Here is a 25,309-nt window from a genome sequence, read left to right on the forward strand (position 1 = left end):
GCCCTGCTTTACTGCAGATGGCTGAACACCTGCCTGCCAATGGGAAGTAGTGAATTAATTTATTTTGCTTTCCTTGCATGCACAGCTTTTACTTTGCCTATTAAACTGTCTTTATGTCAGCTCGTGAGTTTTTCTTGCTTTTGCCCTTCTGTACATTTGAAGATGGAACCAAGTTGGGTGGAACTGTTGATGTGCTTGAGGGTAGGAAGGCTCTGCAGAGGGATCCGGACAGGCTGGATAGATGGGCTGAGGCCAACTGTATGAGATTTAACAAGTCCAAGTGCCAGGTCCTGCACTTGGGTCACAACAACCCCAAGCAGTGCTACAGGCTTGGAGTGGCTGGAAAGCTTCCCAGTGGAAAAGGACCTGGGGGTGCTGGTTGGCAGCCAGCTGAACATGAGCCAGCATGTGCCCAGGTGGCCAAGAATGCCAATGGCATCCTGGCTTGTAGCAAAAATAGTGTGGCCAGCAGGACCAGGGAAGTGATTGTTCCTCTTGTACTTGGCACTGGTAAGGCCACACCTTGAATCATGGGGTCCATTTTTGGCCCCTCACTACAAGAAAGACATTGAGGTGCTGGAGCATGTCCAGAGGAGGGCAACAGAGCCGAGGAAGAGGCTGGAGAATAAGTCCTATGAGGAATGGCTGAGGGAGCTCGAGTTGTTTAGCCTGGAGAAAAGGAGGCTCAGGAGAGACCTTATCACTCTCTACAACTACCTGAAAGGTGGTTGTAGCCAGGTGGGGGTCGGTCTCTTCTCAAGTAGCAAGTGATGAGAGGAAATGGCCTCAAGTTGTGACAGTGGAGATTTAGATTGGATATTAGAAAAAATTTCTTCACTGAAAGGGTTGTAAAGCATCGGAACAGGCTGCCCAAGGAAGTGGTGGAATCACCATCCCTAGAGGTATTTAAAGGCATGTAGATGTGTCACTTAAGGATGTGGTTTAATGGTGGACTTGGCAGTGTTAGGTTACTGGTTGGACTTGATCTTAGAGCTCTTTTCTAACCTAAATGATTCTGTGATTTTTTTTATTTTTTTCCCTATTCTGCTGAGGGGAAGTGATCATGTGACTGAGTGGGGGCTTAGCTGCTGGCCATGGTCAACCCACCGCAGAACAGCACAGAAAGTTCTTTTCTGTCAGTGATAGCAAGGTTAGTTTTAAAAGCTTCATCCTGTTAAGTATATGGTGCATCTAAACATTTTCTGAAATAAACCAGAGGGCTCCTGTTTTTTTAATAGGAGAGGACTATTGCGTAACTATTTTTAAACACCTGACCTCTAGTGATGGATGCACAAATTATTATTCATTCAGGTAAAAAGTGGAAAAAAAGAAATCAAGGAAAAAAGCCACCAAACCAAACCTTTTTTTTAAAAAGGAAATGTTACCTAGGGAAATAGGAAAAAAGGTATTATAAAACATTTAATGCATACATGATTTATCAGAATTTTACCTTCACAAATAGAGTAGTGCATTAGTCAAGGACTTTATTTGCCATTTGTAAATGGACTGTTATAGCAGATTTTAAATTAATTTACAGCTTATGTCTGAATTGGAGGAGATTGGACTAGATGCTTTCTGACCAGCTATTTTTACTCATTAAAATTTTTAAATGAAATTATTCATTAGTTATTTTTTTTACAGGACGTTGAGATATATTTATGGATGCTTGCAGAAGTCTGTTCAAAACAAGTGGCCAGCTAATACCACAATGAGAACAAGAGTTGTTAGGTAAGTTACTTGTCATTTTATGCTGAAAATAATATTTTATTATCTTATTACTGTCATGCTTCAGTGTGCTTATCAATTTTTTCTTTTAGTGACAAAAGTTTTTAGTATTTATATAGATTAAAGGATATTTAATATTATTGTGGCACTGGGGCATGATATCTCAATTAAGGATCTGCTAGATTCTTAGTCATGTTGGAGACTTGCTAACAGTCTAGTATAGCGGTCAGTATAGCTATATTTAATAGCTTTGAATTTACTTGTATTTTGTTAATTTATTTAATCTAAGATCTTGGGGAAAAGTTCTCTCAAAGTGATAGCTAACCTTTTATATCCTCTAATGATTATGTTCCTGTCATGTCATCTGGGAGGACTGTGCCTTATCCAGGGACTCCTATGTAGTGTGTGTTAATTACTGGAAAAACCTTACACATGCTAAGATAAACATCCTTTAAAGTGCAGACATAACATGTTAAGGAAACTAATACCTTCTCAGAAAGGTGAGTGGACTGTCATTAGATTTCACTGAGGTACTTTCTGCATTGGAATATATAGTTTTCTGCATCAATGAAGGCTCCCTGTGCTGATTACTTGGAATCAGCATTAATTTTGGAAAATATGTACTTTTATGCTGTCCCAGTTCTGTTTTATTTCTCTGCTCCATCCCAATCATGTTGAAACATTCCAGAGCCTCTGTAAAAATGTTGCAGGCTACTGAACCTGACTCCTTTGAACTGGCACTGAGTATAAAAACTCCAGTCTGCATTCATAAATCAATTTAATAAATAGTTCTTCCTTTAACACTATCAGTTGCTAGTGCAGGTCAAAAAAACCTTTGACAAAAATGAGGTCTTGACACTTGTTCTAAATGTCACTGGGGATTTAAAGGTTTCAAAGCTACATCTCTTCTACATTTGCATTACCATTTTTTTTGCAAACCTAGCTTTCTAGTAGACCAATATCTGGCACTGACCTGATTTGCTGAGGTTAATCTCCCATGGAACAGTGGAACAGTGTCTTCCAGATCATTTGTCATTGGGTCTTGTTTATCATTTTGGCTGGAGACAGAAATGAAGATATGGGAGCCCTTCCTTCCCCAGAGTTTCAGTTAGTGTACTTAGTACAGTACCTTCCATGCTTATTTCTCTGTCATTTAGTGTTCATAACAATAGTGACTCAAGATCTTAATGAAGAAAAATCTTCAATAAAATTCCTGCCAACAGTGTTCTGCAGGAGTTTAGCCTTCAAATTGAGGCTGCTTTTATCAGAGGTGTTGGGCCTAGTCTATTGCAAGCGTGTAGAACTTAGAAGCAAATACCACGTCTCTTCCCGTCTCCAGAGAGCACCATGTGGCTTTCCTTAAGTGATACAGCTTACACTGAGAATTTTTCTGGGGTCTCTGCTGGATACTATAAATATTGGGTCCCTTTCTCTCTTCATAAGTGGATACTTGTGACTTATCTCTAGAGTACAGTTTTGTGGGGTTTTTTTGCAGCCTCCAGTGAAGAATATTCTTTTATTGCACTGGTTTTTGTCCAGGAATAATTACATATTCAAAGATAGGTGGATAATTTTTAAGTGCCTGGGTAGCTTGTCTTCTATAAAATTCAGAAAGTTCTGCCATTTCTGTTTCTTTGTAAAGGATCATACATAGGTATTGACTCATTCCTAATTTAGTCAGCTTGACCAGTGTAAGAAGCAGCAAATCTTCTGTGTCTGCAAGGTCCATCTTGGGTTCATACCCCAGTTATCTTCAGGCCATCTATAGGAGAAATTGATGTACATGCCATGACTTCAAAATTATTTACTTCCTCATAGCTTTAAATTCATCTCATAGAAAATATTTTTGTTTTACACTGGGCCAGGAGTGTTTTATCAACCCATAATCCATGGTTCTTGGACAAATAGGAAACTTCTATAACAGTATATATTGGAATTCAAGTGTGTTGGACATATGAAAGGTGTGTTAACCTCACTGCTACATGCGTCACTTCCAATTAATAATGGACAATGCCATCACTGTATACTTAAAAGCAAGGTAGTGCAAGGTCCACTTCCACTCTTTTGTAAAAGGTCAGACTTTGGTATTGCTGTAGCGAAAAACCAGTCTGCTGGTAGTGTCCATGCACTCTGAACAAAATGAGAGGTGAGTTAGATTGCTTTAATTGATCCATATATCAGTTCATTTTAAAGCAGTCTTCCAGAATTATGGTTAACCTGAAATGGATATTTTATTTTTCTTTTACTTTAGCTGTCAACAGAAAATTAGATTTTTCTCATGCTAAACTGAAGGAAAATTGTCATGATTTGGCACTGTCTGGACACCAGGCACCCATGAAAGCTGCTCGCTCACCCTCCCCTGCAACTGGACAGAGGAGAGAAAATATTACGAGGGGTTCATGAGTTGAGATAAGGACCGGGAGAAAACACTCATCAATTATCATCAAGGGCAAAACAGGCTCAACTTAGAGATATAAAGTGAATTTATTGCTAACAAAATCAGGGCAGGATAATGAGAAGTAAAATAAGCCCTTAAAAACACCTTTCCCTCCCCCCCAACCCCTCCCTCCTTCCCACTGACAGCACAGGGAGACGGACTGGGGGTTTTGAGCAGTTTATCACCCATGGTTTCTCTCACTGCTCAGGGGGAGGAGTTGTTCCCCTGCTGCACCGTGGGGTCCCTCCCACAGGAGACAGTTCTCTGTGAACTTTTTTGACATGGCTCCATCTCACGAGTAACAGTCCTCCCAAAATGGCTGCAACGAGTCCATCCCACGGACAGCAGTACGCCTCAAACTGCTGCGGCGTGGGTCACTCTTCCACGGAGTGCAGTCCTTCAAGGACAAGCTGCTCCAGTCTGGGAGCAGGGCCCCTCTCTCCACAGGTCTCATACAGGCTCACAGCCTCCTCTAGGCATCCACCCACTCCAGTGTGAGCACCTTCCCCAGAGGCTGCAAGTGGATCTCTGCATCCCCTGTGGACCCCCATGTGCTGCAGGGGGACAACCTGCTTCACCATGGTCATCACCACGGTCATCACCATGGCCTGCAGAGGAATTTCGGCTCCAGCTCCTGGATCACCTCCTCCCCCTCCTTCTTCACTGACCTTGGTGTCTGCAGAGTTTTTCTTCTCACATGTTCTCACCTCCTCCTCTTCTTGGCTAGAATTAAAACTGCACCACAAACTTTGTTTGGATTTCTTTTTAAATATGTTATCACAGAGGCATTACCACCATTTCTAATTGGCCCAGCCTTGGCCAGCAGCATGTCCATCTTTGGAGCCATCAGGGATTGGCTCTGCCGGACATGGTAGAAGCTTCCAGCAGCTTCTCACAGAAGCCACCTCTGTGGCCCCCCCACTACCAAGAACCAGATCGTGCAAAACCAACACAACAATTTAGGTTTCTGTTTAATAAGTTCCTAGTTCTGCAGTCAAATGGAGTACTTTTCCCTAGCTTTCTAGATTGTCTGGGTGGCAGCAATTACTTCTGTGAAGAAAGTAGCTGATCCAGTATTATTCTTCTAGGATACTGGCATACTGTTATTAGGAGATGGATTGGTTCAAGCTGAACTAAGGCCATGTTGCTGCCAAAAGAGAGGTTCCATTGTTACTGTGCACTCTTGCTCTCCTTATGTTGGCTTGGGGAAATGAGTGTCTGCAGGATGAATTACTTGTGGTAGTAGACAGTGCAACACTTGTAGGAGGCAGGAGATGAAGTGCTCCCCCTTTTTAAAGCCAGTGTGGTCTTAGACTGCAGACTTCAGTATGGCTTTACAGTTAAGCTTTTCCCAGGTAGTTTTGGAAGTTCACCTTAATTAGGAAATCAATATGTCTGGTTTTATTTTGTTTTTTATCATAGTTGAAATCATAACAAGACATTTTTAATTAACAAACATGAAGCACAGGCTGGTTGGTTGTCATCTCACAAAGATTTCCACCCACACTGACTTAAATGCCTAAAGACTACATAAGTTTACATTAATTTTATGATAGCTTTATTATTGAACAAAATACAATTTCTTTTTTTTTTCCATTTCAGTGGCTTTGTTTTTCTTCGACTGATTTGTCCTGCTATCCTGAACCCGAGGATGTTTAATATCATCTCAGGTGACTATGCTTCAGACTGAATTCATACTTTATGTAGTAATAGGCATGAACTTACTTTAGTGCCTAATTTAGGAAAATATTAAGTCATTTGAACACTGTGCAAAATCATGTTAATCATATCAATGGATTGACTTTCTCCCTAAGGCAGCCAGCATACACTTCTCACTCTTAAAGATTAGACAATGTTTATGCCCAAAGTCTTGTTTTAAAGTTAAAAAAAAAAAAGACAGAGAAAGTGAATGTTAAAGTGATTCATAAAGAAAACTGTTGTGGGTTAATCCTGTTTGGCAGATAAAGCATCACAGTCACTTGCTCACTTTCTCTCCACCCTCAGTGGGATGGGGGAAGAGGAAAGAAAGAATAAAAACAAGAAAATTTGGGGGTCAAGATAAAACAAACAAAAAATATATAAATGTTTAATAAGTAAAGGATAAATGTAATAGAACTAAACAAGTGATGCAAAGGCAATCATACTACCTCCCATGTGTAGACCAATGCCCAGCCAATTCCTAAACAAAAGATGGCTGATACCCATAAAACCCCCCTCTTTCCCCTTTTATTGCTGAGCATGATGTTATATGTTATGGAATATCTCTTTGGTTAGTTCAGGTCATCTGCCCTGTTCTGTCTAATCCCAGCCTATTGCTCACCCCCAGTCTATTCATTGGAGGGGCAGAGTGAAAAACAGAGGCAGCCTTGATGCTGTATAAACATCGTTCAGCAAAAGCTATAATGTTAGTCTGCTATCAGTACTGTTTTGGTCAAAAATCTAAAACTGCTCCATATGAACTGCCCTGAAGAAAATTAACTCTGTCCTAGCCAGGCCCAGTACAGAAGCATTATCCTGGGTTTTGATGCTCTCTTTGTAAAGTGCATCTCTATCAGTAAATAAAGCAGTGACAGGGACTATTCCTGTTTGCTAGAACAGGACTGCAAAATTGCAATTCTGATCTGCAGTACAGTTCTGGGTGATAACAGATAGCATTCTCCTAAACGGTTCTTAGGTGTGCTTTGGATGTTGACATACATCAGGGATCATATCTGAAAGTTGGCATAGAGCTTTGTTGTGAACGGTGAGGGCATAGATTATTCCATTGCAGTTGGCTTAAGTACCTAGAATTGTTTTTGAGCATTTTAACTTATGAATGTAGTTGAGGTCTTACAGATGCAACAGCTAGTATGTGTGTTACTGTTGTACCAGGCATACGGCTGCGTTGATGGAATTCCAGGTTTTAAGTTTTGCTGCATTCCTTTGTGGTGGGTAGACCTTGGCTGGATGCCAGGCACCCACCAAAGCCTTTCTACCTCTCATTAGCTGGACAGGGGAGAGAAAATATAACAAAAGTTATAGCTGAGATAAGGATAGGGAGATCACTCAGCAATTACTGTCATGGGCAAAACAGACTCATCTTAGGGAAATTGAATTAATATATTACCAATCAAATCAGAGTAGGGCAATGAGAAATAAAACCAAATCCTCAAACACCTTCCCTCTACCCCTTCCTTCTTCCCAGGCTCAACTTCACTCCTGTGCTGGTTTTGGCCGGGGTAGAGTTTGTTTTCTTCCCAGTGGCTGGTATGGGGCTTTTTGAATTTGTGATGAACACAGGGTTAATAATATAGAGATATTTTTGCTATTGCTGAGCAGTGCTTACACAGAGCCGAGGCCTTTTCTGCTTTTTATACTGCCACACTGGTGAGGAAGTTGGGGGTGCATGGGAGGTTGGAAAGAGACACAGTTGGGACAGGTGACCCAAACTGACCAAAGGGATATTCCAGACCATATGACATCATGCTCAGTATATAAAGCTGAGGGAAGAAGGAAGAAGGGAGGGGACGTTTGGAGTGATGGCATTTGTCTTTCCAAGTAACCGTTGCACATGATAGGGTCCTGCTCTCTGGAGATGGCTGAACACCTGCCTGCCCATGGGAAAGGATGAATGAATTCCTTGTTTTGCTTTGCTTGTATGCATGGCTTTGGCTTTCCCTATTAAACTGCCTTTATTTCAACTCACAAGTTTTCACACTTTTTATCCTTCTGATTCTCTCCACAATCCCACTGGTGGGCAGAGTGAGCGAGGATGTGTGGGGCTTAGCTGCTGGCTGGGGTGAAACCATGACAACTCCCTATTTTCTCTTCCCCCTGCCTCCCAGTGGCACAGGGGGATGGAGGTTGTGGTCAGTCCATCACGTTGTCTCTGCCACTCCTCACGAGGAGGACTCCTCACACTCTTCCCCGTTCCAGCATGGGGACCCTCCCATGGCATGGGAGACAGTCCTTCAGAAACTTCTCCAATGTGGGTCCTTCCCATAGGCTGCAGTCCTTCAGGCACAGCCTGCTCCAGCATGAGTCCCCCAAAGGGTCACAAGTCCTGCCAGCAAACCTGCTCCAGCATGGGCTCTTCTCTCCAAGGGTTCACAGGTCCAGAAAGGAGCCTGCTCTAGCACAGGCTCTCCATGGGGTCACAATATCCTTTGGGCACATCCAGCTGCTCTGGCATGGGTCTCCTCCATGGGCTGCAAGTGGATCTCTGCTCCACCATGGACCTCCCTGGGCTGCAGGAGCACAGCTGCCTCACCATGGTCTGCACCATGGGCTACAGGGGAACCTCAGCTCCAGCATTTGGAGTACCTCCTGCCCCTCCTTCACTAACCTTATTGTCTGCAGAGTTGTTCCTCTCACATATTCTCACTCCTCTGCTCTATCAGCTCTTCTGCAGAAAGGTTTGGTTTTCTTTCCCCCTTCTTAAGTATATTATCACAGATGTGCTACCACGGCCTTGGCAAGTGGTGGGTCTGTCTTGGAGCCAACTGGAACTGGCTATAACGGACATGGGGGACACTTCCAGCAGATTCTCAAATAAGTCACCTCTGTAGCCACCCACTACCAAAACCTTAATACAGCCTTGTGGGAGGAAGAAAGGAAAGGTATAAACTACTGATGGGAAAAATGTAGCACTAAAATATGGGGATATCTGAGTTACACAGTTTTAAAAAGTTTGCATATGTTATACTTCATCTTTGTGTCATCTTTTCCCCTGTTTTTTTTTTTTTGTTTTGTTTTGGTTTTTTTTTGGCAAAGTTGTCCCAACCTAGAAGGCATTTGGTTCCCACTAGCCATTGTTTTTCCTCCTTCCCTCCCTAATGCCTTCTCAATTTTACCTGTAAAATGCTGGTTTGAAAATAGGAAGAAATCAGAAATCACTTGTGTCAAAAAGCCTTTGGGGAAAATTCTTTTCCTTTTTTGCCTTTAGAGGCAGCTTTTCAGACATAGCAAGTTTTCTGTCCTCTCTCTTTAAGCTACACTAAATGAGAAGGCTTGAGTCAGTCTGAAAGTTCCTTTCTCCCTTTAATAGTTTTCATACACACTTTGGGGAACGCATTTAAGAACCATGGCCTTGTATATGGTGATTCTTTCTGTATGGAAAACCACGCTATGAAAAGCCAGTGTCCATAAAGGAGACAGAGGAGTCCTGCAATTTTATTTGAATAAAGGGAGAGAGTCCACTGGGGCACATGCCAGCAGGGTTTTCTCTCTTGAGGTTTTGGAGGATGCAGCCTCCTTTTATCCTAAACTCCCGGCCACATGTTGCCCTCTTCCTTTCCCCATTGGCTGAGGTACTAGGAAAGTCCAGCCTCCCAAACCACCTATCACATATCCCCCCCTTGAACCTGTCATTTTCCCCCAAAGTTCAGAAACTCAGGCTTGTGCAGACCCACTTGTCTCTTTCAGAAGCCAAGCTGTCTGGGCTCTGCAACAAACCTGCATGTTGAAGTTAGTAGAGACATTAAGATCCATTTCAAAAACGTTAACACCCATACCTTCACCCATGGAATTGTTTGTAAAGACATTAGCACACATCTGTCCTATCAATCCCTCCTCTTCTTATTTCTCAATTTGTCTTTACAAACTGAGGAGGTATACTTTGAGCTTTTTACCGGCTAGGCTCATGGTTCAATGCCTTAGAAAGCCTCGGGCAGCCTAGAGAGGTAGCACAGGCAATCTAACATTTCAGTAGCTCTAAAAGCGGTAAATGTATTAGCTGCAAAGCTGATATCACCAGCAGAAGCAAAGAGGGAGAAATATAGCTCTCAGCTTGCCTAATTTCCCGCAATTAGAAGCTTTCAAAAAGAAACAGATGACAAGATGTTTGCAGAAAGAGTTGCAAAGCCAAAGAGGGCGGGAAAGGGGAGGACTGGGGGCAGACCCGGGGTGACCGGCCAGTCAGACACTGCTAAAGAGTTTGAGTTACATTTGGTTTTGCCCGCGTTTGGAACAAAGGGGTTCAGAGCACATGACAGAAAAGCTCAGAACAGGCAGCAACAACAAACCCTAGTTATTATTAAGTTAACCTCTTTTAACAACATGGCATGGTATAAAGATTAACATTTGAAACACCCCCTCCCTTTTCCACATCTGGCCCCTGCACCAGGTGGGGCAAGCAAATACAGAGAAACAGCATAGACAATGACAGTTCATATTAGCCCACTAATCGCTAGAGGTCCTTGTAGATGATCTGTGGCTACTGATAGCCAAGGTCTCCCATCCTTTTCCTCCTGCTGAGAAGTCAAAATCTCTGGGGTTTTAGAGACCTTGACTCGAGTGGGATGGGTCCACCTGTGTTCAGCTGTGCTGACTGCTGTTCCTGCAGTCCTGGTTGGATGTAATGAACAGCAAAGTCCAAAGGCAGCATCTTCAGAGATTTCACTACACACAGTATTCTGGCCACATACTGGTTTAAATATACATCTTCACCTCCCTGCCACATTGAAAATTAACAGGGTAAGAATCACAAACATTAAATGAAATGGAAATAATTTAATATCTCCTTGGGGTTTGGCTCTCATTCTTGCCAAAGCTAATGGCAAAAGCTATAACCATGGCATCTTAGTTTCTGTCACCAGCTTCAAAAGGTGTTTCTTTATTTCTCCATTCATCCTATTTGACCTTAATTCTGAGGGTGCCAGGGGGTATGGAGGTCCCACTGAATTTTCAAAGGAGTCATAATCCCTTGAAGGATCCCCCTGCAAAATGAGTTCCTGTCTTGGTTTGAAAGACAGGTGTCTGCTAAGGAAGGCAGGAGCCCCCCTTGGAATGGCAGATGCAACCCCCCTTCCCTCTGAGTTATTATAATTTTGAAATAAGGGGGCTTTTAGGCAAAGATGTGGAAAATAGGAATAACAGTTCTTTACTATTATATATCTATATGTGTATAACAAGTCAAACAAACAACAATAACTCTGGCAGTAACAGCAATCACAAACCCAGTCCCAGCCTTCTCGGCTGTCAGGCCCTTTCCCCTTGGGTGCAGTTCCGCTTGCAGCCGGCAGGGGCGCTGGCAGCTCCCGGTGAGCAGGGCAGGTGCAATGGTTCCCCCGCGGCTGCAGGGGGTGTTCCGGAGCAAGCTCGGGGAACACGCGACACTGGTGCCCTGGGATCCCAGGAAGGGATGGAACAAAAGAGCTTCACAAACTCCTGGGCAGCCGATCCCGGTGTCCGGCCGGACCCTCGGGAACAGCAAGCTGGAACGGCAGGCTGGAGTGGCAGGGATGAGCACAAATCCCGGATGGCAGACGAGATGTATCCAAACGGAGAACCCCCCGGAGGTCTGGGCAGGGCGAGCAGGGCTACAACGCAGCGAAGGCTCAAAGCAGTGGCGGGGCAGGGCGGCCACAGCCCGGCTCCCAGTGGGGCGGGGAAGGCGGGCTTTGGGATCCCGGGGCTTCTCCAGCAGAAGGAAAAGCAGCCGAAGAAAGCAGCCTCCGTCTCTGCTGGAGACGGACTGCCCACACACCCAGGTGAAACAAAAGAGTAGCCAACTCTTTTGTTTTTCTGAAGTACCCAGCCATTTGTCCCCCTAGCAACATGTATGGGGAAAATTCCTTTAACAGAAAAAAAAAAAAACCAACAAGGAGAGCTCCTAATACCCCAACAGTTCCCCTGTCCAAGTCCACTGTCTTCACAATCTCATATGTCAAGAAAATTAATCCACAAGCACCAGAGGTTTATGTCCAAAAAGGAGACAGAGGAGTCCTGTAACTTTATTTGAATAAAGGAAGAGGCCATGGGGCATTCCCCTGGGGTCTCTCAAATTGTTAGAGGACGCAGCCTCCTATCTATCCTAGTTTCCCGACTGCATTTCCCTCTCTCTTTCCCCATTGGCTGAGGTACTTGAGAGGTACAGACTTCCCGAAATGCCTAAGACTCCCTTCTAATGTATAACCTCCCCCTTTATTTTAATTCTTATGGAATTTATGGTTCTTCCCATTGTTTCTTTCATCTCTCAATATCCAATTTCATTTATCAGCAGACCTATAGTTTATTTGTAAAGACAAATCTCTTTCTTTCCATTCATCAATCAGTGGAATGCTTCCCATTGTTTCTTTTATCTCTCAGTACTAGTTTTATCTACCAGCAGGCCCACAGCTTGTTTGTAAAGACAAGTCCCACATTCCTTTCACATATTCAGAAATCATTTGTTAACTGATCAAATAGTTGCTGAAACGACTAGAAATGCCTCTGGCCACCCTGTCAGCTGGCATACCACTACCAGAGGACAACTAAGCCCTCTTGCCCTGGGCATCTCAGCAAAATACACCCAGCATGGCATCCTTGGAAAGGACATACAGCCCAGGGTTACTCCCCTGCCTTGCAATCTCCTTTGTAATCTGGCTATTAACTTTAGCCAGGCACCCCTCAATAGCTCGTTTTGCTAAAACAAAAAGACTCAAAGCGGTACATCTTGAGGAAGGTCTCTGCCAATCCTCGAGAGCCCCAATGATTCCCCCCATGGAGTTGTTTTAATATTTGCAGGGTCAAAGTTCCTGGCATCCACTGTTTACTGTCCATTGTAAATCAATTCTCCCCTCCTTCTTCTGCCCCACCACTTTTAATTATCTCCAGCTCCTCTGGTGGAAAAGACACCACCACCACCCCTCCCCCATCCCCCCATCAATGGCTGAGCCACAGGGAGCAAAGGGAGGATCCCAGAGACCTCTGGCAGAAGTGCTGCTTTCTGAACCTCTCCATTGGCCAGTTTTTTACCTATTGTCTCTTCTGAGTACCCTGCCTGATGTCCCCTAACGTATTATTTCTGTCTCTTTTGGTAAAATCACCACCTCCAACAGGCGAGTAATTGAGCTCTTATGAGCAAATATTTTCCCCCTGCAGGTTAACAAACCTCTTTCCTCCCAGTTTTCCAAATGCATGTACCATCCCACATGCATATTTTGAATCTGTAAATATATTCACCACCTTTCCTTGATACAATTTGCCGGCTTTTATTAAGGCATACAATTCTGTGATCTGTGCTGACCATGTGCATGGTAGCTTCCCCTTGCAATTCCCTTCCTTTTGCTATAGCATATCCCGTAACTCGTTTTCCTCCTACTGATATGGGGAAAAGACTCCACTACTGGAATAAGTAGTAAAGTAGGTATGTTTATTCCAGCGCTGGGACGCATGGGGGATAGTTCCTCCAAAGTCATGTGTGCCAACAGCTGCATTCAGCTTGATATATATCGGGTTACAAACTCCATATTCATTGTTTCCTAATACGCTTATACATATTCATTACTTAGCCCCGCCTAGCCTCACCTCGTATTCTAATGAGCTAAAGTCATTTACATCTGCGTTGTTCTTGCGCAGTGTCGTCTGGTGGTCGTGGGCATGGGTCTTCGGGATGAAGTAAGGGTCATCCTCAAATGAAGTAAAGGGTCTTCCTCATTCTGAACTTTTTACTTTGCTTCCCTGCGCATGCTCTTTATGTCCCTGGCCCAAGTCTAAACTTCAAGGCTGGTTTAAGTTAGTTTTAGGTTTGAAAACAGGATCTTTGGTCAAGATTCCTTCCCTTTATCAATAGTCTTATATCTTCTCATCCTGCCTTGATAGGCACAATAAGTGTTGAGCAAGTTGTAGGCATTGCTTTTAACAAACAATTTCTTGGCAAATCATTTAACCTCTGCTTCCCCCCCCCCCCCCCCCCCCCCGCTTCACTAGTACTCTTGAAGATCTATCAATAAATACCTTTCTCTCATTTGGCCAAGGGGTATCCTGTAAATCTTCCCTAGCTTGGGTCTGGAGATCTGTTACCTGGATACAGTCACAAGTTTCCTTTAGGTCTCCTTCCTCAGTACCAGTTAAACAGGAGGCTGGGTTAAACCCTTCCCCGCTTCTCAATTCTAAACCCTCCTGTTCCATTAAACAGGTTTCATACTTAACAATCTAGTGCTGGTCATCCATTTAGAACTTGATGTCAGACTTTAACAATCCTGCCATCAGTGAATCGTGCCGAAACCGGGCCAGGAGACACTTCTGAGACAGAGTCAGAGAAGTGGGTATTTGCTTTATTCGGTGCGCCGGGTGTGTGGGGATCGCTCCTCCAAAACACATACCGGTGCTCCCTACAACATAGTATTAAGGGTTAAATTATGAATATTCATCACATTCCTTGGGACAGGTGTGGTTATACAAATTATTTCTCAGAAGTCATTAATATCATTAACATATGGGTCACGCATGCACTGTGTGTCCTGGTGGTCGCGCTGAGGAAGGCCTCTCCTCTTCCTCAGGGGTCTTTCTGATGAAGACCAGTAGTCTTCCTCACAATGCACTTTTCACCTTTCTCCCTGGGCATGCGTAGTCCTTTGAGGAATGATTCAGCAGTCTCTGAGATAATCCTTGTCCCCTCTATCTTGACAAGATTAGGGTGAATTTGGCTTCTTAGGTTTTGTAATTAACATCTGTCTGAACTAACATTTGCTGTCTCCCAATAGTTAACTTGTGCTTACATGAGTTAGTTATTGACTGCCCTTTCCTCATCAGTTACCATCAAAGCTGTGGCTGCACAATTCTTCAGACAACAGAGCCACAGTTACCCTTAGAACAAACAATGGGGCCACCCCCTCGCTAATGGGTCAAACATTTTAGCACTAGAATTCCTTTGGCACAGCTCTGTTTAACATCCACATACAATTCAAATTCCTTTTCTGAGTCTGGCTAAAATTTTGCTGTCTTTCTGGTGTCCATACCACAACACTGGGGCTATCTGGGTTTAAAAAGTCACAGAAAAAAAAGTCCTTAATCCAGGCCCTGCAATACCCTATTAATCCTAAAAATTGTCACAGCTCTCCTTCAGTCCTGGGTACCGGCACCTCCAAGATTCCCTGGACCCCCTCTGGGCCAACACACTGCAAGCCTTCAGTCAAAATAGGCCCCAAACATTCAACCTTTCTCTCCATCACCTGTGCCTTCCCTTCAGGCACTTCAAGATCCCCTCCTCCAGCCAGAAAATTAAGTAATTTCTCAGTGGTTTCCCCTCCCACCTCCTCCCTTTCTCCTGATAGGAGAAAGTCCTTCATATACTGTGAATCTCCCCAAACCGGGGCAAGAGACACTTCAACGACAGAGTCCAAAAAGTGGGTATTTGCTTTATTCAGTGTGCCGGGTGTGGGGGATCGTTCCTCCGAACACACACACACAGCACTCTATACAGTTCAGTATTATGGGTAAAATTAATGAATATTCATCACATTTCTTGGGATAGGAGTGGTTATACAAATTACTTTTTGGAAGTCATTAATATCATTAGCATACATGCTAGCATGCGCTGTGTACGCTGGTGGTCGCACTGAGGAAGGCTCCTCTTTTTCCTCGGGGGTCTTTCTGATGAAGATCAGTATCTTCATCACAATGAACTTTTCACCTTTCTTTCTGGAGCATGCACAGTTCTTTGTAGAATGATTCAGTGGTTTCTGTGTTGGTTTCAAGTAAATTCTTGTTCCTCTTATCTTGACAAGATTAAGGTGAATCCTGCTTCTTAGATTTTGTGATCAACATTTGCTGTTTCTTAATAGTTAACTGTGCTTACATGAGTTAAGTATTGATCAGCCTTATCAATGGTTCCAGCTGCGCCATGCTGAGGAGGGGTCGGACCTGCAGATGCTGGGAATTTTCTTTCAGTATTTTGGCAGCATCAGAGCCTTTTGGACAAAAATAGTTTTTTCCAGGTTTTGTTTTGTCCCTGTTCCCTGTTGGTTGTTGTTTTGGGGGGACGGAGTGTTCTGGAACCACGGAGGCTCGGTTGCTATGTTGTTTTCCTTTTATCTCTCTCTCGGCTGTGTGGTCCACAGTAGGGGGCTTCTGCGCCATCTTGTCTTTGTCCTTTGGGCCACGTGGACTGCTACAGCGGCCACCATCTTAGGAGAAGGGGAGTTTCTCTGCAATCTTGTCTTTGTTCCCTGGGCCACATGGGCTGCCACGGTGGTTGCCATCTTAGGAGGAGGGCACTTCTCCACTACTTTGTTTTCTCTGTTCCCTGGGGGAGCACGTGACTCAGCACCTTTGTATCTAGTGGTTATCACTGTTACCTTGGTTGTTGCTGTTTTATTTTTAGTAAACTGTTATTTTTTCACTTATATCTTCTCGCATTCGTCGCTCCTTATTGATGAAAGGGGAGTGGTTAAAACTAAGGGGAGGTGACTCACTTTGGAGTCTCCGCCCTGTAAATTGTCCTAAACTAAAACAGTCGGATATGCATATTGATGTTTATTGTGGACATAATTACTAAAACACCAAAAGTTTCCTTGATCATGAGAAATTTTTCACATGCAGTTCTCTTACAGCATTTAAAGTATTCAATTCCATGATAAATAACAAATTGTGGAAGAGAATTTTCTTGTGACTACTGGAGGTTTTAAATTAAATGGTCGGTAACTTTCTACTTTCTATTCCTATCAGATTCTCCTTCCCCTACTGCTGCAAGAACGCTGACGCTGGTTGCCAAGTCCGTGCAGAATTTAGCAAATCTGGTTGAATTTGGAGCTAAGGTGAGTATAATTTTACACAGAACAGTCTAGAACACTTCAGTGTTCCTGTTAACAGAAACAGATTTTATCTGTGTTATTCTTATGCAAATCCTGATTTTTGACCTCAGTGTCTTATCAGCAAGGAGGCTTTATTCCTGCAATTTTTTCTATCCTCTTTAGTTGGTGCGCAACAGGGTACTGATTTAACCTAGAGCAGTATCAAAAAGTATGGCTGATTTGGAAAGAGGAGTCAATAATTTAAGAATGGGTAATCTAGAAACTTATGTGAATTATTTGGTACTTGCCATAAAGATTTTCAATCTGGTAGTATGAACAACAGCAGTGGCATGTTAAAATAACTGATAAAATAATGGCCATGCTAGTAGGCATTATAGAGTGATGTAACCATATTTTTATGCTATGAGAGCAGATAAACTCAGACATTCATTTCAAAGACAACAGTGGAAGTATGTGGACTCTTTTTTTCTGTCTGTCAATGACAAAAAGCATAATAGTCATACTCTAGTATTCATAGAATCATAGAATATCACAAGTTGGAAGGGATCCATAATGATCGTCAAGTCCAACTCCATTCTCCTCGCAGGACTACCTAAAAGTAAATCATATGACTATCACCTATATTGTCCTTGAACTGATAGGCTTGGTGCCATGACTGCTTCCTTGGGGAGGCTGTTCCAGTGACTGACCACCCTCTCAGTTAAGAATCTTTTCCTAATGTCCAGTCTGAACTACCTGTGATGCAGCTTCATTCCATTTTCTTATGTCCTATTGCTAGTCACCAGAGAGAAGAGATCAACATCTCCCTCTCCACTGCCCCCCCTTGAGGAAGTTGTAGACTATGATGAGCACACCCCTCAGCCTTTTCTAAGCTGAACAAACCAAGTGACCTCAGGCACTCTTGCCCTCAAGGTCTTTCAATGTCTTGGTTACCCTCCTCTGGACATACTCTAATAGTCTGATGTCCTTTTTATATTGAGGCACCCAAAACTACACACAGTACTTGAGGTGGGACCACACCAGTGCAGAGCAGAGCAGGACAATCACCTCCCTTGACCGGCTCTTGATGCTCTGCCTGATGCACCCCAGGACATGGTTGGCCCTCCTGGCTGCCAGGGCACTGCTGACATATTCAACTTGCCATCAATTAGGACCGTAGGTCCCTTTCTGTAGGACTTCAGCTTTTTGTCTCCCAATTTGTATGTATAGACAGGATTACCCCATCCCAGGTAGAAAATCCAGCACCTGCCCTTGTTAAATTTCATGTGGTTGGTGATTGCCCAGCTCTCCAGTCTATCCAGATTACTCTGTAAGGCCTCTCTACCCTTGATGGAGTCCATAGCTCCTCCTACTTTATCATCAGCAAACTTAATGTACATTCGATTCCTGTGTCTAGATCATTTATAAAAACATTAAAGACCACTGGCCCTAAAATTGAGCCCTGGGGAACCTCACTGATGACTGACTGCCAGCCTGATTTTACTATAACCCCATTTACTATGATCCTTTGAGCCTGGCCTATTAGCTAATTGCTCACCTAATGTATTACGGACTTTTCTAGCTGTGTGCTGGACATTTTATCTAAACAGATACTGTGAGAGACAGTATCAAAAGCTTTGCTAAAATCCAAAACCACCACGTCTACTGGCTTCTCCTAGTCAAAGAGGTGAGTGTTGGAGTTTGAAAAGTGGGAGAGGAGAGACAGGCAGCCATCCCTCCACAAAGAAAACATCTATGTGATGGTAAAATGAGTAAATTTTCTTTAGGAATATCCATATCAAAAAGACAACTGAGAAATGCTAGAGTAGAAATCTGTGATTTAGAAAGAAACTATTCAAGAAGTATGTATCATTTGCCTGAAGTAGATGATGGGAGCCTTTTTGCATTTCCACTGATTAATTAATGTCAAAATGGGGAGACATCTTTCTGTAATATTGGCATGTGTCTGTACAGAACCTTGAAATACATTCCACATCCATGTTTTTTTATATACTATTATGTAATAATTCACTTTCAAATTGAGACCAATTAGGACTAAACTTCCAGCCTGGATATAGAGTGTTGTAATGCTAGATTTAGTTTAGCAAGCTTCAGCTTTCCCTGAGAGCTCAGCGGAGCTGCTTAGAGCAGTGCGACCGTTGTCGCCCTCCCGTAGTCCATTTCGGATGGCTCTGCGGTTTTGTTCCAGCTAGCTATCAGCTTTACAACACAGTTATGGTGAAAGAGGCGAGAAGGGTCTCTCCATAAGGGTTTAAAAGGCTCTTTAATCTTACATTTTGTCCCAGCGATACCCAGAGGCAGAGAGACCTCGTGATCTGGGTGCAGGGGCTTTTTCTCAGGGGCTCAGGGGCAGTACATGGGCAGAGTTGGGGTACAGGAACCAATAGGGAGGACCCGAGGGAGTGGCCAGGACTAGGGGCAGGGGAAAGGGGGGGGACAATGTGAAAGGCATTTAATAAATGAATCAGTGGGAAATACAACACCACAATAGAGTATTTTAATTTGGAAACATATTAACAACTACCAATTTCTGGCTCACACACACACGCACACACTTTTTCTTCACTTATTCTTTAGACTGGTGTTTTCTGTTGGTACAGCATTTTGAAACGCCCCTTTTATTTGTATTTGTTTTCATACTGCTTGACATAATTTTGTAAATCAGTTTTACAAGTTGCCCTAAAAAGCCTCAGCTTTTACTAAACTTTTTATTGCATCACTAAAAGAATGCCAGCAACAATTGGCCTGTTCTGGTTCCCAAGTCACAACGTGGTTGAACAATAAAAATCTGTTGACTTAAGCATAATGAAAGAAAGAGATTTCAGGCTGCCATTATAATGCCATTTGTCTGAAACTCGCAACTTGGAATGTAAGCATTAATGAAAAAAAAGGAGGGCAGTTATGTCCTGATGTTGATGCCACTGATGTGTTTATCTCTGGAAGTTTTTTCTTCCTTATATAGCTGCAATGAAAAAAGTCCATTTTCAGTATTTCAGAAATGTAAAATTTCATGTCACAATGCATATATAAACAATTTCAGAATCCATCTAGAGCACAAAAAAGTAATCTTTTAACTGATTGTACACCAGTCATCATAAATTCACTTGAAAAAGATGACACATTTGTTTTGCAGTGTCATTTGTCTCTGATTACAATATGTTCACTTCAGGTATGACTATAAAAATGGTATCAATTTGTTCTAATAAATACTTTTAAAAATTGCTAGGAGCCATATATGGAGGGGGTAAATCCATTCATCAAGAGTAACAAACATCGCATGATCATGTTCTTAGATGAACTTGGGGTAAGTGGTTTAAAAAGAAAAATTGCAAGTTGTACAGCAACATTGTGAGTTAAAATTCTTGATAGTCCTTGTTAACTAGTTAAAAAATGCATCAACTTCCTCACAATTTTGAATGCTTGTTATTGAAATATTTTTCTTGTGCATGTTTAGGAACTGCAGATTGCTGGCCTGTCGCACAGAATTAAAACCAATCAAATGTCCTGTTAGAAAGTACTGTTGTAGACATGAGATCTATTTGAGCTGCTCCCCAATGATTAGAGCTTTCAGACAAAAATACCAATCTTCTAAAAGAAATTTTAAAATAAAGAAAATCTTATGTGTAATTTGTCATATGATTTTGACCTGAGATTGAAAAAATTGAAGATTTAAAAAATATCGTGTTCTATTTTAGTTATACATAACCAAATGTCTCACTGCATGAATTCTGGATATTGTAGTTTAAAAGAAAATAATAGTTGCAGTTCAATTTGAAACCATTACTATTTTGTGTATGATAGTTATAATGAGTTGGGAGCTCGTGTATATATATATGTATATGTTTAAACCAATAATTTGTTGAAAAAAAGAAGATGAAAGAAATATGCCGATCTTATTATTCCTGAATTAATCCATTAAAAGTGACCTAGAAAACATCTCAGACTATTTTAATTATCTATACGAATTACTGTTTTGAAGTGTGTCATTCAGATAGATTGCCATATGTCACCTTTTTATGGTTAAATGGCAACTTCTGCATATTATGATACACTGTTGTATTTCTTTAAATGGCAGATTATGCATGAGGACTTGGAAAATGGTTGGGTTTTAAAATAAGTGATTATTCTACTGTTTTAATTACATTATTTTATTAGTGAATTTACTGACTTGATAGTTTGGGGATTTTTTGGTGTCCATTTTTGCTGTTGCTATTGCCTGATTTAAATTTCAAAAAAAAAATAAAACAACAAATATCTAATGGATGGATCCCCCTCATTTGGGGGCAAGATATGATATGAATCTCTTTTTCTCAGTATCTTTCTAGACAGCTCAGAGACAGCATAGCAGCATCAAACCCTCCTAGTAGGAATAGGAATTGCTGTATATTTAGTAATCTCTCTATGTGAAATGTGTAACCATAATTTAATTGTCTTCATAAAATAGATGATTGTGGAGAGGAGGAAATCAATAATTTGTATTAGGTAACATGGACAGAAGTCTTAGTTGTGAAGAAAAATGTGGTGCGTGCAGTATCAAAACAACTGTTGGCGGGTGTGTAGAACTGTAATTTAATTTCTTTTATGCCTGGCTACTCACCATTCTAAGTCTGTTCTCATAATTTTTGTTAAAGAATGTTCCTGAGCTTCCAGACACTACAGATTACTCTAGAACTGACTTATCTCGTTATCTGGCAGCCTTGCATGAGATGTGTGTGGCACATTCAGATGAACTTCGGACACTTAGCAATGAGCGAGGTGTAATGCAGGTAAACTATAATGATTAACAAAAATCACACATACAGATAGCATGTCTAGAGTTATTGTTTAACATCGTGATTACTTTGTAATTTTTTCTCTCCAGCAGTATGAGTGATAAATATGTACATTTCACCAGGAGGTTGCTAGTTGTAAAGGTAAAGAAGCTCAAAAATATGAACTAAGTATTTATACAACAAATCCAAAGATGTTTTAAAGCAGTGGGTTGGGGATTTTTTTGGTTGTTTTTTTTGGTGTTTTGGTTTGGTTTTTCTCTTTTGGGGTTTTTGGGGGTTTGTTTTGTTTGTTGGTTTTTGTGGGGGGTTTTTTGTGGGGTTTTTTTGTTTAGTTTCCAGGTGAATTTTTTTGTTTCTAGAGGAAGGAAGCCTAAACTCAAGAAATTATTGTCTCCTAGCAATCTCTATTTTTAGGATCTAGCTCATCTAATTGAGAACTAAACAGCTAAATTTACTTGCCTTAGCTTTCTATCACTACTTCATTTCTGCTTCCTGATTTATTATATTTGTAAACAATCATGGCAAACTTCTCTAGTAAATGCTATAAATGAGTGTTTTGTTCCAACTATGAAACTTATGTACAGCTTTTATGAAAATTTACTTTTAAGAGGAAAAAAATCTGCATGACTTCATACATTGTCTCAAAAAGTAATATACTTGCCTATGGTGTACTAATTATGATGAACTTCAATTTGCCAATCCTACTTATTGCACAGTAATATGTTTTGGTATGCTTGACTAGTATACTGTGCTGTGCAGGAGATTATTTAAGTACTGTTCCGTTTTAATGCTAATGATTTGGGGACAGAGGCAGTTGTACTATAGAAAGCATTTTGGTTTAGAGATGGTCTTCCTTAAATTTAATCAGTGTCAGCTCAAACTATTTAATGACTCATGTTGAAGAGGCAGTGTCACTTTCCGCGCTTTCACGTGTCGGAGGAAAATAACTTTAAGGGATGCGACTATGCAATTACACTAATTTATTGTTTAAAATAACAAACGCATCAGTCAAGGCGTGAGATTTTACAATACCTCCCGGTAATGGCGACTAGTCACAAGATTTAGGGTTACATCGTAATTTATAACTTTCTAATCCAATAGATACTTAAAACGACACTTTGTTTTAGATTAATGACCTATCACCTGTGGCACGTCTCACTGCAATGCAACTATGTCTTGACCAATAACTTCTCATGTCACGTACACACAGATGTCTCTCTTATACCATCTACATTCTTAACTTAAACTATATAAAACCACACTATTATATTTTAAAACCCTTCACCAAAACACCCAGTGTACAATTTTACTTATAATGATAGGAACACAAGTTTGTAATCCTTTTGCTTAAAGTCCACAAATCTCTGTCAATTAAGCCAGACCTAGTCTCTTCCAGGGTTGTAAATCAAAGCCTCCTTTAATTGCAGGAGTTTCTACTCCTCTGTCTCGTACAAGGTAGTTTTAAAAATAGTTCTTAATTTAATTGCTTCAAAATAACTTCTTGTAATCAGATTTCTTATTATTGTCATGGTTTGAAGACTGAGCTTCCTATATCCTGACTCTTTGAAGGCCTTAAGTTAAACCCAAATAGATGATAAATCTATATTTCATCTCAGCAGATGTTACTCAAATAATGTATTTTTTGGCAGTAATGTTTTTTTAAAATAAGGGTATTACTGGGAACTCTTATGGCAATTTTGTGAATGGTGAAAATATATTTGTATTCAATTAGCTTTGGCAGAGGAAAGCTCAAGGAATTAAAAATGAGATAATGCTACATTATAGCAATTAAAAACTAATCTAGTTAATTACTACAATTTGCTTCTTCAGTGGCATATGAGAGGAAAAAATCAATCATGTTCAAGTTCATAATTCACAGCTACTTCTAGTCTTGACAAAGCAAAAATGATGGCTAGACTGGCAAGTCAGGATAGTAGAAGTTTTCAGTATTAAATATGTATTGCTTACAGATAAGGGATAGAATTTCTTTCACAAGGCTTGCATCTGAAGCACTTAATGGTCATAAACATGACACTGTTTTCTCAATGCACTTATATTTCTGCTTCAGAGGAGTAATTTTTCCTCATAGGTTTCCATAAAGAAAACTCTTGAATCTTTTTTCTTTTTTCTCCTATTAGTGCCCTAATGTTTATCATCAACCTGTTGTAGTTGAACACAGTTCTACTATAATGAAAAAATTACTGAACTCCTGACAGTGCATTAGCAATACATTTTCTCAGCCTGTTTTGTATGTTCAGTTTCATTTGTTCAAGTTTAATGCCCAGGTTTTTAGAAAGTTAGAGGGTGCTTCTGCTTGTGCAAAAGTGAATTGTATTATCACCTTTTTTTTTTTTTCACTGGAGTTTTTTTCATGTTCTTGGCCCAGTTCTGCACTTTCACATGGGGAAAACATCCGAGAATAGATTTTTGGTTTACAGATTGTTTTTAACAGATAGAACTGTTTCATTTTCAAACTCTCAGGTTAAGTTGGCAAGACTTAATGGGTTTCCATGGCTGCAGATAAATTGCATATTGCTCTTTTACAGTTGCCTTTTGAAGTAAGTCTTAGTGACTGTGAAACTGGAGCTGGGGGGAGGGGGTGTGGGGGGATGTGAATTTAAATCTATTTTAAACTACCTAATTCTAAGTCTGGTAGGTTAATATTGAAGATGCTTCTCAAGCAAGATGGGTGTTGGTTTTTTTCTAGTTGCTAATGTAGGGTTGTACTGGGGTTTTTCTTGTTTTTTTGTATTTTTTTTCTACAGCATGTTCTTAAGAAGCTGTTGGCTATTACAGAACTGCTTCAACAAAAACAACATCAGTATTCACTGTCTAATAACATCAGGTAGCAGACTTCTACCTGAATTCTGCATGGATCCAGCATGTCTAACATGGCAACTCACACAAGTATCACTTTTTTTTTGCTCTTGCCAAAAATAGCACACTCTGTCACATTCCCAGTGATGTGTGAACTATGCAAAAAAGAAAACAAAGATTCTGTTAGCAAATGATTGAACCAGCAGGTCTTTAAGCTATCTGTGCAGGATATTGGCACTTTTTTCCACTTGGAACCAGTTTTTACAGCCTCTGAGCCTTGGTGTACAGTTTACCTTCTGCAAAGAAAATGCTGTGACTGTCTTGAACTTTGAAAATTATTTTCAACGCCTGCAAATGCCAAAGTTTTTCTGTCTTGTTGGAAAAGAATTACCAACTGACAAGGAAAGATATGCATTGTTTTGACAGCTACATGTAACTGCATAACATTTATTACTGTAATTTCTGAGTGGTTACAATTATTATGACTTTGACTTTTTCAACCACTTGAACATGTATTTACAATTTCCAGAGTTTGACGGTTATGGTAAGAACAATCTTTCATGTATACTTTTTATACCATGCTGTTTCCCTTACTGGAATCATGTCAAAAGAATATGCAGAATGGATCTTATCAGCTTTATTCTTTCATGTGCCACTGATTCAGTCTAAATTATTCTTCCATCAAGGACTGTGTATCCATCCAGGTAAATCACAATGCTTTTGTAAAATGTTTACAAAAGTGAACAATTAGAATTTGGTAAATTTATTATCACTGTATCAGACATGCATGCATCCATTAAACCATTTTATAAAATATATATTAGTTGGTCTTGTGTGTAATGTAAGGCTACCATGAACGTTATTTTTAAACCTGAAAAATAAGTTTTTAAAATAATCAAGCTGCCGATAGGCTCTCTATAGAAACTAACTTTGTGTTCAAGTAATAGAACACTGTAAAAATGAAATTTGGATAACAGATATGGTTGGCTATTTATCTACTGCATATAAAATGCATTGATAAAACTGACTGTAGGTAAATCTCAAAGTTGCATTTAGGTATGTAT

At 41.0% G+C, this 25,309-nt stretch overlaps 1 protein-coding gene across 3 annotated transcripts in view; it reads left to right on the forward strand.

Moving 5' to 3' along the window:
* LOC309584626 (ras GTPase-activating protein 1-like) overlaps positions 1-25,091 on the forward strand; it is a 116,386-nt gene extending 91,295 nt beyond the window's left edge. For 2 of the 3 annotated variants that reach the window (XM_082300758.1, XM_082300760.1), the window contains 6 exons: positions 1,642-1,728; positions 5,765-5,832; positions 16,571-16,659; positions 19,883-19,960; positions 21,288-21,422; positions 24,194-25,091. In XM_082300758.1, coding sequence (XP_082156884.1) covers positions 1,642-1,728; positions 5,765-5,832; positions 16,571-16,659; positions 19,883-19,960; positions 21,288-21,422; positions 24,194-24,277 — 541 coding nt within the window. In that variant the 3' untranslated portion in view covers positions 24,278-25,091. The remainder of the gene's footprint in view (positions 1-1,641; positions 1,729-5,764; positions 5,833-16,570; positions 16,660-19,882; positions 19,961-21,287; positions 21,423-24,193) is intronic. The other variant, XM_082300759.1, reaches the window with a different exon arrangement.
* Positions 25,092-25,309: the final 218 nt, after the last annotated feature.

This window comes from Coloeus monedula, assembly GCF_965178545.1.
Source record: "Coloeus monedula genome assembly, chromosome: W".
Taxonomy (NCBI): domain Eukaryota; kingdom Metazoa; phylum Chordata; class Aves; order Passeriformes; family Corvidae; genus Coloeus; species Coloeus monedula.